Here is a 13,901-nt window from a genome sequence, read left to right as displayed (position 1 = left end):
GCTGTGAATCAGTGAAACTTAGATCACAGAGTCACAGAATCACAGAACACTTCCAGCTGGAAGAGACCTCCAAGCACATCCAGTCCAACCCTTGACCCAGCACTGAAAGGTCAGCACCAATCCATTTCCCCAGGCACCAGGCCCACAGACTGCTTGAACACCCCCAGGGATGGTGACTCCAGCACTGCCCTGGGCAGAACATTCCCTCTGCTCCCAGCTGAGCTGAGTCCTTTTGAGCTCTCTGGGCAGGGGAAGGAAGGTCTCCAAGCTGTAAGGGCAGGCTGGGGGCCAAGGATTTTGGGGCACAATAGGCTGCACTTGGCACTTGCAGGGTCACCCTGCCCATGGAAATAGCTTTGGTGCTGCTCATGGGGACAGGGACCAGCCTGGGGCTGTGCTGGAAGAGAGAGCAGAGTGAGAGGTCTCTTGTGGCTCTGGCTGAGAAGCTGTTCAGGAGGCTCTGGATTTCTTTCAGACCTCCCAGAATAGCTCAGACTGAGATCTACTTCTGAAGGCTAAGCCTTGGTTGCCCCATACACAAATCCTCTGCTTTCACTCCTCCAAGGAGTTATGAGGTCTCCTGATGACTCTGACCTCTGAGGACCAGTCTGTTGGTGTGTCCTGGCCTCGGGCAGGCCATTGCTCTGCACAAGTGTTTGTCCTTCTTTGGGCCTCAAACCCTCCACCCAGCCTGCACTTGGAAGTCCAGGGTTGCCTTGACTGATGGTGGCATCTGACCAGCCTGGCCCCCTGCCAAGGGCCCTGGGTTGAGTTGCCCCTCCCCTGGTGCTGGGGGCAGGTGTGGGTCTATCTGAGCCCCCTAGGGCTGTGTGTGGCACAGTGCTGGAGGTGCCCTGGCTGGGCAGCTGCTGAGCTGGGGCTTGGCTTGCAGGGGAGCGGAGAGGTGTGAGGTGGGCACAGGAATTTGTCATTTCTTGTGACATTTAGCCCAGGGCAGTCAGGGTGTGGCTTCTTTCACACAGGTCATTAACACCTGTGCCCAGGAGACCTCTTGGAGAGCTATGAGGAGCTCTGGGGTGTGAGTCAAGAGAGAAGCCCCCAAGGTGCTGTGCAGCGCAGCGTCGGCTTCACGCAGGATCCTCTCGGAAGCTCAAGCCCTAAGGTACTGCTGACTTGGGTCATGGCACCACTGAGGGCTGTGGGGAGGTGACAGGTCCAGTGCCACCTGCACTGTGGCAGCAGGCAGTGCTCTGTGGTGCTGCAGGTCTGCAATTGGCTGGAAGTGTCCTGGAAGGAGAGGTCCCCAGGTGTCCTGGTAGGGTGGCAGACCTGCCCTGCCCGTGCCATGGGGCTGGCAGGGGACTTGTAGCCCAGGTTGGTAGCAGGGGTGGGTCTGTGGGACAGGCTTTGTGGGGTTGTGTTGTTTTTTCTTCTGCACCTTTGGTGAAACTCTGCTCTAGGGTATCACAGAGTCACACCTTGCATTGGGCTGGAAGGGACCTTCCAAGGTCATCCAGTCCAACCCCCCTGCAGTCAGCAGGGGCATCCCCAACTAGCTCAGGGCCACATCAAATTTGACCTTGAATGTCTCCAGGGATGGAGCCTCCACCTCATCGCTGGGCAGCCTGTTCCAGTGTCTCCCCACCCTCACCGTGCAGAGCTTCCTCCTGATGTCCAACCTCAATCTGCTCTGCTCCAGTTTCAAACCATTGTCCCTTGTCCTGTCACCACAGGCCCTCCTGAGCAGTCCCTCCCCAGCTCTCCTGCAGCCCCTTCAGGTACTGGAAGGCTGCTCCAATGTCTCCCTGGAGCCTTCTCTTCTCCCCAGGCTGAACAGCCCCAACTCTCCCCCAGGGGAGGTTCTCCATCTGTCGCCTCCTCTGGACCTGCTGTGGATTTATTGACTGTAAATGCAGAAGTGTGTTGTGAGATGTTTTAGGGCTGTGTTGTGGACATCAAAAGGCCCAGACTGAGTCCTTCTCCTGTGGTCACCTCACACCTGCTCCACCAAACTGGCATCAGTCTCCTGCTCCTTCACTGCTCTTAGGGCTTGGCTGCTTTCATTCACTTAGCAAACCCAGCTGGTGAGTGTCACCTTCTGGCATTCTCTGTGCATGCCACATTAACAAATGAGGAGCTCTGGAGTATGTGGGATGTAATCCATGAGGTATGGCCAGCAGGAGCCATCACTTTGGTTGGATTCACAATCCCTGAGGCAGAAGAGAAGATCAAGTCAAAGAGAGATTTACCAGAGAGAGAAGTCAGACAAAACCTGATCCTTGGGCAGCCCTAATCCCACTCCACACCAGACCTCCATTCATCACCTCAGGGCTCTGAGACCTGCTTCATGAAGTTGCACTTGTGCAGTTAGAATCACAGAAATGTCAGGGTTGGAAGGGACCTCAAGGCTCAGCCAGTTCCAACCCCCTGCCATGGGCAGGGACACCTCACACCACAGCAGGTTGCTCACAGCCACCTCCAGCCTGGCTGCAAAAACCTCCAGGGATGAGGCTTCCACCACTTCCCTGGGCAACCTCTGCCAGGCTCTCACCACCCTCCTGGGGAAGAATTTCTTCCTAACATCCAATCTGAATCCCTCCACTTCTAGTTTTGCTCCATGACCCCCAGTCCTATCACTCCCTGACACCCTCCAAAGTCCCTCCCCAGCTTTCTTGTAGACCCCTTCAGATCCTGGAAGGCCACAAGAAGGTCTCCTGGGAGCCTTCTCCTCTCCAGACTGCACAACCCCAACTCTCTCAGGCTGTGCTCATAGCAGAGCAGCTCCAGCCCTCTGCTCATCCTCATGGCCCTTCTCTGGACACCTTCCAGCATGTCCATAGCCCTCTTGTAACAGAGGCTCCAGCACTGGACACAGAGCTCCAGGTGTGGTCTGAGCAGAGTGGAGCAGAGGGGCAGAATCCCCTCCCTGCCCTGCTGGCCACACTTCTGCTGCTGCAGCCCAGGCTCTGCTTGGCTCTCTGGTCTGCAAGTGCTCACTGCTGGCTCCTGCTGAGCTTCTCCTCCCCCAGCACCCCCAAGGCCTTTTCTTCAGGGCTGCTCTCCAGCCAGTCCCAGTCATTGGCTTTCAGTTCTGTGGTTCCAACTGAAGGCTTGGAAGGTTTCCTTTAAAGCTCTTCTGAAATGGGATGGCTTAAGATCATTACTCAAAGTTAACAAAGGAGCAAAGGAAGCCCACCCAAAACTGGAAGAGACGTTTCAGGTGGGAGGTCCTTCCCCTTGGTGAGTAGCTGGAGCTCCTGGTGTAGAATTTGAGCCTGAGCAGACAACAGTTTGGTGTTTTGTGCAGAACATTCACTGTGTTGGCACTGTCCTGGATTTTAGGCATCACAGAGAAGCAGAAGGCTACATCTGCTGCTGGGGGATTTGTGACCAGCAGGGCAAGAGAGGGGATTGTGCTGCCCTGCTCTGCTCTGCTCAGCTCAGATCCCACCTGCAGCACTGCACCCAGTTCTGGGGGCCCCAGCACAGGAAGGACCTGGAGCTGCTGGAGAGGGCCCAGAGGAGACCACAAAGATGATCAGAGGCTGGAGAACCTCCCCTGTGGGGACAGGCTGGGAGAGTTGGGGCTGTTCAGCCTGGTGAGGTGAAGGCTCCAGGGAGACCTCAGAGCAGCCTTGCAGTAGCTGAAGGGCTCCAGGAGAGCTGGGGAGGGACTTTGGCCAAGGGCTGGGAGTGCCAGGATGAGGACAATGGCTTTGAGCTGGGAGAGGGGAGAGGGAGACTGGAGAGGAGGAAGAAATTCTTTGCAGTGAGGGTGGGGAGAGACTGGCACAGGTTGCCCAGGGAGGCTGTGGCTGTCCCCTCCCTGGAGGTGCTCAAGGCCAGGCTGGATGAGTCCTGGAGCAAGCTGGGCTGGTGGGAGGTGTCCCTGCCCACGGCAGGGGGTTGGCACTGGATGAGCTTTGAGGAACCCCATGCAATGACTCTGTGACTCCATGCCATGCTGATTGCCACCTCTGTGTCCCTGGCACAAGCTGTGCCTCTGGAGCCATCCCCTCTCTGGGAACCATTCCCTGCCTGCCACTTCCCCACGAGTTTGGCTACTTTTGCTCCCCAGCCCTGTGCCAGCACTGATGTCATGTCTTGTCTGTGTGGGGCACTCTCTGAAGCTCATAAATAAGTCCCTGTGACACCCCCAGCACCTCCAAATCGTGACTCTCAGATGGTTTGCTTATTCACTTGGCTGATTTATGGCCCCACCATTAGTGGCCATTCAGCCTGCAGCAGGCTCCTGCCCTGCCTCATCCAGACAGATTGATGGACAGACAGGAGGAAGGGCAGCCTTCCCCCAGTCCCTCAGCCTCTCTGGTTTATTTTAGTGGCTTCAAAATGTTGTTAGGAGCCAAAGGCTTGAGTCTGCTCTGCATTCAAAGCTCTGCTGCTGAATCCAGAGGGGATGTGGCTAGAGCTGAAAAGCAGGCAGGAGAAAGGAGAAACAGCCAAGTCTGGGGCACCTGAAGAAGGCTGGTGCAGAGCACTGGGGTTTGCAGGGGAGTGAGGGTGCTGAGCTGCTTGCTCTGTCAGTCCTGGTCTGCTGGGGATGTTGGGCAACAGCTTTTCTCCTGATCACCTCCTGGAAGTGTTTCCCTGCCTCTGCTGAATGTCATGGAACCACAGGATGGGTTGGGTTGGAAGGGACCTCAAAGATCATCCAGTGCCAACACCCTGCCACCAGCCCAGGGTGCTCAGGGCCTCATCCAGCCTGGTCTTGAACACCTCCAGGGAGGGGACAGCCACAGCCTCCCTGGGCAACCTGTGCCAGTCTCTCCCCACCCTCACTCTCAAGAATTTCTTCCTCCTCTCCACTCTCACTCTCCCCTCTCCCAGCTCAAAGCCATTGTCCCTCATCCTGGCACTCCCAGCCCTTGGCCCAAGTCCCTCCCCAGCTCTCCTGGAGCCCCTTCAGGTCCTGGAAGGCTGCTCTGAGGTCTCCTCTGAGATCATCTTAGTGTGGCCAGCCAGGCCTCAAGCAGATGTTAATTCCATGGTGACAATTTTTGGAAGGCTTTTGCTGTTTCATTCTCTTCACTAAACCAATTTCTTTCTCCAGGCCTGAGCTGCAGTCAAAGCAAACCCAGCCCTTGGCTGGGGGAGTCCCAAGGGAGCAGAAAGGTTAGGAGCAAGCAGGGCAGGGTGTGGATGACTCCATGCCAGCTGAGATGTTATTTTCTGGGCCTCACTTAACACGGAAGACATTAGAAAATGTGATGTGCTTGGATGGATTCCAGTGAGGGAATGTTCCCTGCATGCCCTGGCACTGTTATTTTGACTGGGCAGTCAATGTGTGGCATTAACATGCTTCTGCCTCACTCTGCAGAAGGCAGGAGTTCCCAGGAGCTGAAGGACTCACAGCAGCTTATCTTTAATCCAAAGGAATTCCTGAAATATTCCAGGCCTTGTAAAATCAACAATTCCCACCTGGTGCCCATGGTGAATATTGCCTTGGAATCACAGAAGGGACCTCCAGGGATCATCCAGTCCAAGCCCCTGCCAGAGCAGAAGCACCCAGGGCAGGGCACACAGAACACATCCAGGTGGGGCTGGAAAGCCTCCAGAGAAGGAGACTCCACAACCTCTCTGGGCAGCCTGCTCCAGGCCTCCAGCAGCCTCACACCAAAGAAGTTTCTCCTCATGTTGAGATGGAACCTCCTGGCTTCCAGTTTGTGTCATTGCTCCTTGTCCTGCCACAGGACACCACTGAGCAGAGCCTGGCCCCTCCTTGCCCCACACCCCTCAGCTATCTGTAGACATTAATCAGATCCCCTCTCAGCCTTCTCTTCTCCAGACCAAACAGCCCCAGGGCTCTCAGCCTTTCCTCATCACACAGAGGTTGCAGTCCCTTCATCATCCTCACAGCCTCCACAGGACTCTCTCCAGCAGATCTCTGTCCCTCTTGAACTGGGGAGCACAGAACTGGACACAGTGTTCCAGGTGTGGTCTCCCAGGGCAGAGCAGAGGGTTAGGAGAACCTCCCTTGCCCTGCTGGCCACACTTTTCTCCATGCACCCCAGGACACCCTTGGCCTCCTTGGCCCCAAGGGCACCTTGCTGTCCATGGATACCTTTTTGCCCACCAGGCCTCCAGGCTCTTTCTCCATGGAGTTACTTTCCAGCTGCTCACCCCCTGGTCTGTACTGGTGCCTGGTGTTATTCCTCCCCAGCTGCAGGGCTTTGTGTTGTCCCTTGAGAGGCTGCCCACGTGGTGCCTTTCCCTGCAGGTTCAGATATTGGCAGTCTTTGGGCTTTTTTAACCCAAACTTGAATGGAGTCATCTCTCCAAAGCTTGTCACCACTTCACACAGCTCCACAGTCCCACCAGGCTGAGGACAACTACCTGACATGTGCATAGTGACAGCATGAGAGGAAGCAGCCTCAAGTTGCCCCAGGGGAGGTTTAGGTTGACCAGGAGGAACAATTTCTTCCCCTTGAGGGTTGTCCAGGTTGGCCCAAGCCAAGGGCAGGGGTGGAGTCCCCATCCCTAGAGGGGTTTCAAAGCCATGGAGATGTGGTGCTGAGGGCCATGGCTTGGTGGTGCCCTGGCAGGCTGGGTGAAGGCTTGGACTCCATGATCTGAAAGGTCTCTTCCAGCCAAAACAATTCAATGATTTGGCAACATATGAGGAAAATCTTTGGTGGCTTTGGACCTGAGACTTGGACCTTTGGGGACTGTGTTCCTGTTTCAGTGCAGGTCCTCATCAGCCCTGCCTGGTGTGGAGGGGGGAAGTTGGGAGCAGCATGGAATAACTGTGAGGGTAATAGGAAAAGAGCTCAGGGGAATGGTGCTGCAAGCTCCTGTCAAGCAAATCATGTCTGCTGAAGGCTGTAAGCTTCAACCATGTCAGCTCCAGGGGTGGTGACATGTTGAGGGAGACACAGGAGTGCAGAAGGCAGCAGGGGATTAGAGTTTGCTATTAATACAGCTCAGTGCTTTGGAGGACAAATGAATCACAGAATGGCAGGGGATGGAAGGGACCTCCAGGGATCATCCAGACCAAGCCCCTGCCAGAGCAGGGTCACCCAGGACACACAGGAACACATCCAGGTGGGGCTTGGAAGTCTCCAGAGGAGACTCCACAACCTCTCTGGGCAGCCTGCTCCAGGGCTCCAGCACCCTCACACCAAAGAAGTTTCTCCTCCTGTTGAGGTGGAACCTTCTGGCTTGCAGTTTGTGTCCATTGCTCCTTGTCCTGCCACAGGACACCACTGAGCAGAGCCTGGCCCCTTCCTGCCCCCCACCCCTCAGCTATCTGCAAACTTTGATCAGATCTCCTCTCAGCCTTCTCTTCTCCAGACCAAACAGCCCCAGGACCCTCAGCCTTTCTTCATCACAGAGATGTTGCAGTCCCTTCAGCATCCTCATAGCCTCCCCTGGACTCTCTCCAGCAGTTCCCTGTCCCTCTTGAACTGGAGAGCACAGAACTGGACACAATCCTCCAGCTGTGGTCACACCAGGGAGCAGCACAGTCCCCCTGTTAGTCCAGAAGGAAGAAGTTAAAGACCTGCTGAGCCACTTGGATCCCCACAAGTCCATGGGACCAGATGGGATCCATCCTAGGGTGCTGAGAGAGTTGGCAGCCACACACCAAAGAAGTTTCTACTCCTGCTCAGGTGGAACCTCCTGGGTTCCAGTTTGTGTCCATTGCTCCTTGTCCTGTCCCTGGGCACCACTGAGCAGAGCCTGGCCCCTTCTTGACAGCCTTCTCTTCTCCAGATCAAACAGCCCCAGGGCTCTCAGCCTTTCCTCCTCACACAGATGTTGCAGTCCCTTCAGCATCTTCATAGCCTCCCTTGGACTCTCTCCAGTATTTCCCTGTCCCTCTTGAACTGGGGAGCCCAGAATTGAACACAACACTCCAGCTGTGGTCTCACCAGGGCAGAGCAGAGGGTCAGGAGAACCTCCCTTGCCCTGCTGGCCACACTCTTCTTCATGCACCCCAGGAGAGCTTTGGCCTTCTTGGCAGAAGCACATCAGAAGAGGGTGATCAGGAGCCTCTGGGAGTCTGCTGTTTGCTGTCTGATGTCCTGCCTGGTGCAGGGCAGGGTGCCCTGGGGTCATCCTATTTGCATTTCAGTTGGGTGTCCTTCGCCTCCCACCAGCCCTTCATCCCCTTCTCTGAGGTGTTTGAAACACCTAACCAATGGTGCCCAGCACCCTCCAGAGCCCAGCCTTGATGGACAGAGTCAAACCAGATTGGTTTACCTCTTTCTTTTTCTTTTTGGTGGTGCTGAGCTTTGTGAGGCTGGGGGCAGGAGCCTGGTTTGTGCATTCAGCTGAGCTACAGCAGCAATGGGCTCAGGGTGCTGGGAAAGGCTGCCCAGGGAGGTGGTGGACTCTCCATCCCTGGAGGGGTTTAAAAGGCGTTGGGATGAGGAGCTCAGGGCTCAGGGTTGTGTGCAGGGAGATGTTAGGTTGTGGTTGGACTCCATCATTCTAAGGTCATTTCCAAGTAGGCAATGTTATGATTCTATGAGGAGCTGACTTCTGGGTGATGCTCCTTCCAGCTGGGGGGTGTTCTGCACAGAGAGGTTGTGGAGTGTCCTTGTCTAGAGACTCTCAAGCCCCACCTGGCTGTGTCCCTGGGTGCCCTGCCCTGGGTGCCCTGCTCTGGGTGCCCCTGCTCTGGCAGGGGGTTGGGCTGGATGGTCTCTGGAGGTCCCTTCCATCCCCTCCCCTTCTATGACTCTGTGTTGACTGCAGGAATGCAGAGGTTAAATGGAGACAGAGCATTAATCCCAGGGGGGAATCTAATCTAATTGCTCTTTCAGAGCTGCAGTAACCTTAGAGTCTCTGAGCATCTCTCACATGACAAGGGATCTGCCTTGACAGTTTGCTTGCTTGAGGATGTGTTACATGGCAGTGGCCAACTTCTAAATCCAGGGCCAGAGACACCTTCAGCAAAGGTCACAGGAGTGCTGTGTAACAATAACTGCTGGATGCCAGCTTCACACTTCACCATTTCCTTCTAAAGGCAGCAGTGGCTTCCAGCCTGCTCCCAGGTCTGTTGCTAATTTAGCCAAAGCTAATTTAGAGCAGGAGGTGCTTCTGCTTCATGCCTGCCCCAGTTTAGGCATCCACCTCTGTGGCTTTCTTCTCAAGCAACTGCTCTTGCCATCCATCAGGACTCACCACGTGAGTGCCATGTGGTGGAATATTTGCCTGAAACACGAGAGGAGGTCTTTGGAGGAGAGCCAGATGGCAGGGACATGGAAGAGGTGGCAGAGGGATGCTGCTAGATGGCTACTTTTTTTTTTCCACTTCAGCCCTTCTAGCCATGGCTCTGCATCAGTTGTGGTGGTTCAAGATTGTGCCATGAGGTGATTTGGGTGTCCTGATGTGTTGATGGGACCTAGGTCAAGGCAACCCTCAGTATCAATCCAGGCTGGGGGATGAGATCCAGAGCATCCCTGCAGAGAAGGACTTGGGGGTGCTGGTGGGGGAGAAGCTGGGCAGGAGCCAGCAATGGGCACTGGCAGCACAGAAGGCCAAGGGCAGCCTGGGCTGCATCCAAAGCAGCTTGGCCAGAGCTGGAGAGAGAGGATCCTGCCCTCTGCTCTGCTCTGGGGAGACCTCACCTGCAGGGCTGGGGCCAGCTGTGGGACCCCCAACACAAGAAGGACCTGGAGCTGATGGAGAGAGTCCAGAGGAGGCCACAAAGATGATCAGAGGCTTGGAGAACCTCTGCTATGGGGACAGGCTGAGGGAGCTGGGGGTGTTCACGCTGGAGAAGAGAAGGCTTCAGGGAGACCTCAGAGCAGCCTTGCAGTACCTGAAGGTGCTCCAGGAGAGCTGGGGAGGGACTTTGGCCAAGGGCTGGGAGTGCCAGGATGAGGGACAATGGCTTGAGACTGGAGCAGGGAAGGTTTAGGTTGGACATCAGGAAGAAGCTCTCACAGTGAGGGTGGAGAGAAGACACTGGAAGAGGTTGCCCAGCATGTGGTGGAGTCTCCATCCCTGGAGACATTCAAGATCAAATTGATGTGACCCTGTGCAGCCTGCTCTGGTTGGAGATGTCCCTGCTGACTGCAGGGTTGCTGGACAGGATGACCTTGGAGGGTCCCTTCCAACCCAATGCAAGCTGTGCTGCTGTGGCTGTGTCTGGGAGATCTTTCTCATCTTGGCTACTAGGATACAAGTGAGAGAGGCCAAGTTGTGCTGTCACAGGTCTGTCACTTCCCTTGGGAGCTGTAAATCATGAAAGAATTTCTCTTTTTCACAGGAGAACCCAGAGCCTGTCTGTGCTGAGCAGAGGCAGCTGAGGAGAGCACCATGACAAGCCAGCAGACAGGTGAAGGAATGGACACAGCTATGAAAGCTCTCTGGACTACTCCTGCAAAGAAGCTCAATCTGCTTCTCTTGGTTGGCATTTAGGTGTCTGCCACCTGCACAAGGAGAGACACCAGGACCTGGCCCATCCAGCTCTGCTGACCTTTGCAGTTGTGTCTTTCTCATGCCAGATTTTGATTTTGGAGTAGCAACTGCTCCAAAGCATTCTCTGCCCAAGGCATTGCAGAGCTGTCAGCTGGTGTGGCCCTGGGCTGGCATGTTCTGTGACAATTTTCCCACCTGGGACCCAGCTTTGCACAAAATCACAGAGCTTCATGCACCAATTCACTCCCAGAAGGACACTGAGGGGCTGGGGCAGGTCCAGAAAAGGGCAAGAAAGCTGGGGAAGGGTCTAGAGATCAGGGCTGGGGAGGAGCAGCTGAGGGAGCTGGGGGTGTGCAGCCTGGGGAGGCTACAACTCCCTGCAAGGAGGTTGGAGCCAGGGGGATTGGGCTGCTCTCCCAAGTAGCAAGTGACAGGAGGAGAGGGAAAGGCCTGAAGTTGTGCCGGGGGGGGGGGTTAGGTTGGACATGAGGAACAATTTATTCACTGAAAGGGTTGTCAAGGCCTGGCCAGGGCTGCTCAGGGCAGTGGTGGAGTCCCCATCCCTGGAGGGACTGAAAAGCTGTGGAGTTGTGGTGCTGAGGGACTTGGTTTAGCAGTAGACTTGGTTGTGTAGACCTGGACAGGCTGCAGAGCTGGGCACAATCCAACCTCATGAGGTTCAACCAGACCAAATGCAAGGTCCTGCAGCTGGGTCAGGGCAATCCCAAGAACCAATACAGGCTGTGCAGGCACTGGCTGGAGAGCAGCCCTGAGGAGAGGGACTTGGGGGTGCTGGGGGATGAGAAGCTCAGCAGGAGCCAGCAGTGAGCACTTGCAGCCCAGAGAGCCAAGCAGAGCCTGGGCTGCAGCAGCAGAAGTGTGGCCAGCAGGGCCAGGGAGGGGATTCTGCCCCTCTGCTCCACTCTGCTGAGACCACTCCTGGAGCTCTGTGTCCAGTGCTGGAGCCTCTGGTCCAGGAAGGATCTGGAGGGGCTGGAAGGTGTCCAGAGAAGGGCCATGAGGATGAGCAGAGGGCTGGAGCTGCTCTGCTCTGAGGACAGTCTGAGAGAGTTGGGGCTGTTCAGTCTGGAGAGGAGAAGGCTCCCAGGAGACCTTCTTGTGGCCTTCCAGGATCTGAAGGGGTCTACAAGAAAGCTGGGGAGGGACTTTTGAGGGTGTCAGGGAGTGACAGGACTGGGGGGTATGGAATAAAGCTGGAAGTGGGGAGATTCAGACTGGATGTGAGGAAGAAATTCTTCCCCATGAGAGTGGTGAGAGCCTGGAATGGGTTGTCCAGGGAGGTGGTTGAGGCTCCATCCCTGGAGGTGTTTGCAGCCAGGCTGGATGAGGCTCTGGGCAGCCTGATCCAGTGTGAGGTGTCCCTGCCCATGACAGGGGGGTTGGGACTGGCTGAGCCTTGTGGTCCCTTCCAACCCTGACTGATTCTATCATTCTCTGTGTTGGGTTCATGGTTGGGCTTGATCACCTGAAAGGTGTTTCCCAGCCTAAACAATTGTGTCCTCCAGCCTTGGCACACAGCTGCAGCCTGCAGTGCTGGGCTGCCTGAGTCCTTCCTAGGAGCTGAGCAGCAGCAGTTTCTGTTCCATGAAGGGGCAATGCAGATGGCTTCTGTAGGACAACAATCACTGATTTTCTTTTTCCCCCTCTTGTCTTTCTAGTGAAGCCCTTGATGAGATCTTCTGTCCCAGGAGTTATCATCACTCCATTTGTGGATAAAATTCCCAAAGGATGCAGCAACCCTGACTTTGAGAGGAAGCCTCTCTCCCTGACCCTGCAGGAAGGTGAGTTCCTGAAGAGCAGCCAAAGCCACTCACAGTGCCACAGTACATTAGAGGTTGGAAGGGACTTCCAGAGATCATCCACACCAACCCCCTGCCAGAGCAGGGTCAGCCAGGGCAGGGCACACAGGAACACAACCAGGTGGGGCTTGAAAGGCTCCAGAGAAGGAGAAAGAGAGGGACCTGGGGGTGCTGGGTGATAGTAGCTGAACATGAGCCAACAGTGTGCCCAGGCAGCCAGAAGAGCCAATGGCATCCTGGCCTGGATCAGCAATGGTGTGGCCAGCAGGACAAGGGAGGTTATTCTGCCCTGTGCTCAGCTCTGGTCAGGCCACACCTTGAGTCCTGTGTCCAGTTCTGGGCTCCTCAGTTCAAGAGAGATGCTGAGGGACTGGAAGGTGTCCAGAGAAGGGCAACGAAGCTGGGGAGGGGTCTGGAACACAAACCCTGTGAGGAGAGGCTGAGGGAGCTGGGGGTGTTCAGCCTGGAGAAGAGGAGGCTCAGGGCAGACCTCATTGCTGTCTACAACTCCCTGAGGGGAGGTTGTAGCCAGGTGGGGGTTGGGCTCTTCTCCCAGGCACCCAGCAGCAGAAGGAGGGGACACAGTCTCAAGCTGTGCCAGGGGAGGTCTAGGCTGGGGGTTAGGAGGAAGTTCTTCCCAGAGAGGGTGATTGCCCATTGGGATGTGCTGCCCAGGGAGGTGGTGGAGTCACCATCACTGGAGATGTTCAGGAGAAGCCTGGATGAGGCTCTTAGTGCCAGGGTCTGGGTGATTGCTCAGGGCTGGCTGATAGGTTGGACTGGAGGATCTTGGAGGTCTCTTCCAACCTGCTTGATTCTATGATTCTATGATTCTATGATGGTTCTCTCTGGGCAGCCTGCTCCAGGGCTCTGTCACCCTCACTGTAAAGAAGTTTCTCCTCATGTTGTGCTGAAATTTTCTATGTTCCAGCTTGTTCCTGTTGGTCCTTAGCAGTGCACACCACTGAAAAGACCTTGGCCTCCTCCCCAGCCCTCAGCTATTGATAGACATTGATCAGATCCCTCTCAGCCTTCTCCTCTCCACACTAAACAGCCCCAGGGCTCTCAGTCTCTCTTCACAGGGGAGAAGCTCAAGTCCCCAAATCCTCCTCGTGGCTCTCCCTTGGACTCTCTCCAGCAGGTCTCTGTCTCTCTGGAACTGGGGAGCCCCAAACTGGGCACAATACTCCAGATGTGTTCTTACCAGGGCAGAGCAGAGGGAGAGAAGAACCTCCCTAACCCTGCTGCAGACACTTCTTGATGCACTCACCTGGAGCCTTGAGTCCATGCCTCACTTACATGAACCAATTACCAGTATGAAATGAAAAGTTTGAACCCAGGCCATGGGCAAACAGAAGAGAAGATGATAAAGACCATTGCCAGTTGCCTGATGGGAGGCTAGAGGCAGCTGCCTGAGAGTGAGAAGCGTTTGGTTCCTCAAAAATGTGTCATGCAGTTTGTGGCAGGAGTTTTAAGGAGATCGCTGAGTGCCTGCATGATAGGAAACTAACACAGGAATCTGTCAGAGAAGCAGAAACATGAGGGCAGTGCTGCAGAGAGACCTGGACAGGCTGCAGAGGTGAGCTCAGGAGAGCCTCATGAGCAGCAGTGAGGCCAAGACCTGAATCTGGGTCAGGGCAACCCTGAGTGCCAATCCAGGCTGGGGGTGATGAGATCCAGAGCAGCCCTGCAGAGAAGGACTTGGGGGTGCTGGTGGGGGAGAAGCTGGGC

At 55.6% G+C, this 13,901-nt stretch overlaps 1 protein-coding gene across 1 annotated transcript in view; it reads left to right on the top strand.

Annotated features, from left to right (window-relative positions):
- Positions 1 to 13,901, top strand: part of IGFN1 (immunoglobulin like and fibronectin type III domain containing 1) — a 93,669-nt gene that overhangs the window by 40,491 nt on the left and 39,277 nt on the right. The window contains exon 2 of the mRNA XM_054395796.1: positions 12,030 to 12,152. Coding sequence (XP_054251771.1) covers positions 12,030 to 12,152 — 123 coding nt within the window. The remainder of the gene's footprint in view (positions 1 to 12,029; positions 12,153 to 13,901) is intronic.

This window comes from Indicator indicator, chromosome 35 (genome assembly GCF_027791375.1).
Source record: "Indicator indicator isolate 239-I01 chromosome 35, UM_Iind_1.1, whole genome shotgun sequence".
NCBI classification, from domain to species: Eukaryota; Metazoa; Chordata; class Aves; order Piciformes; family Indicatoridae; genus Indicator; species Indicator indicator.
This window is presented reverse-complemented; position numbering and strand designations above follow the sequence as displayed.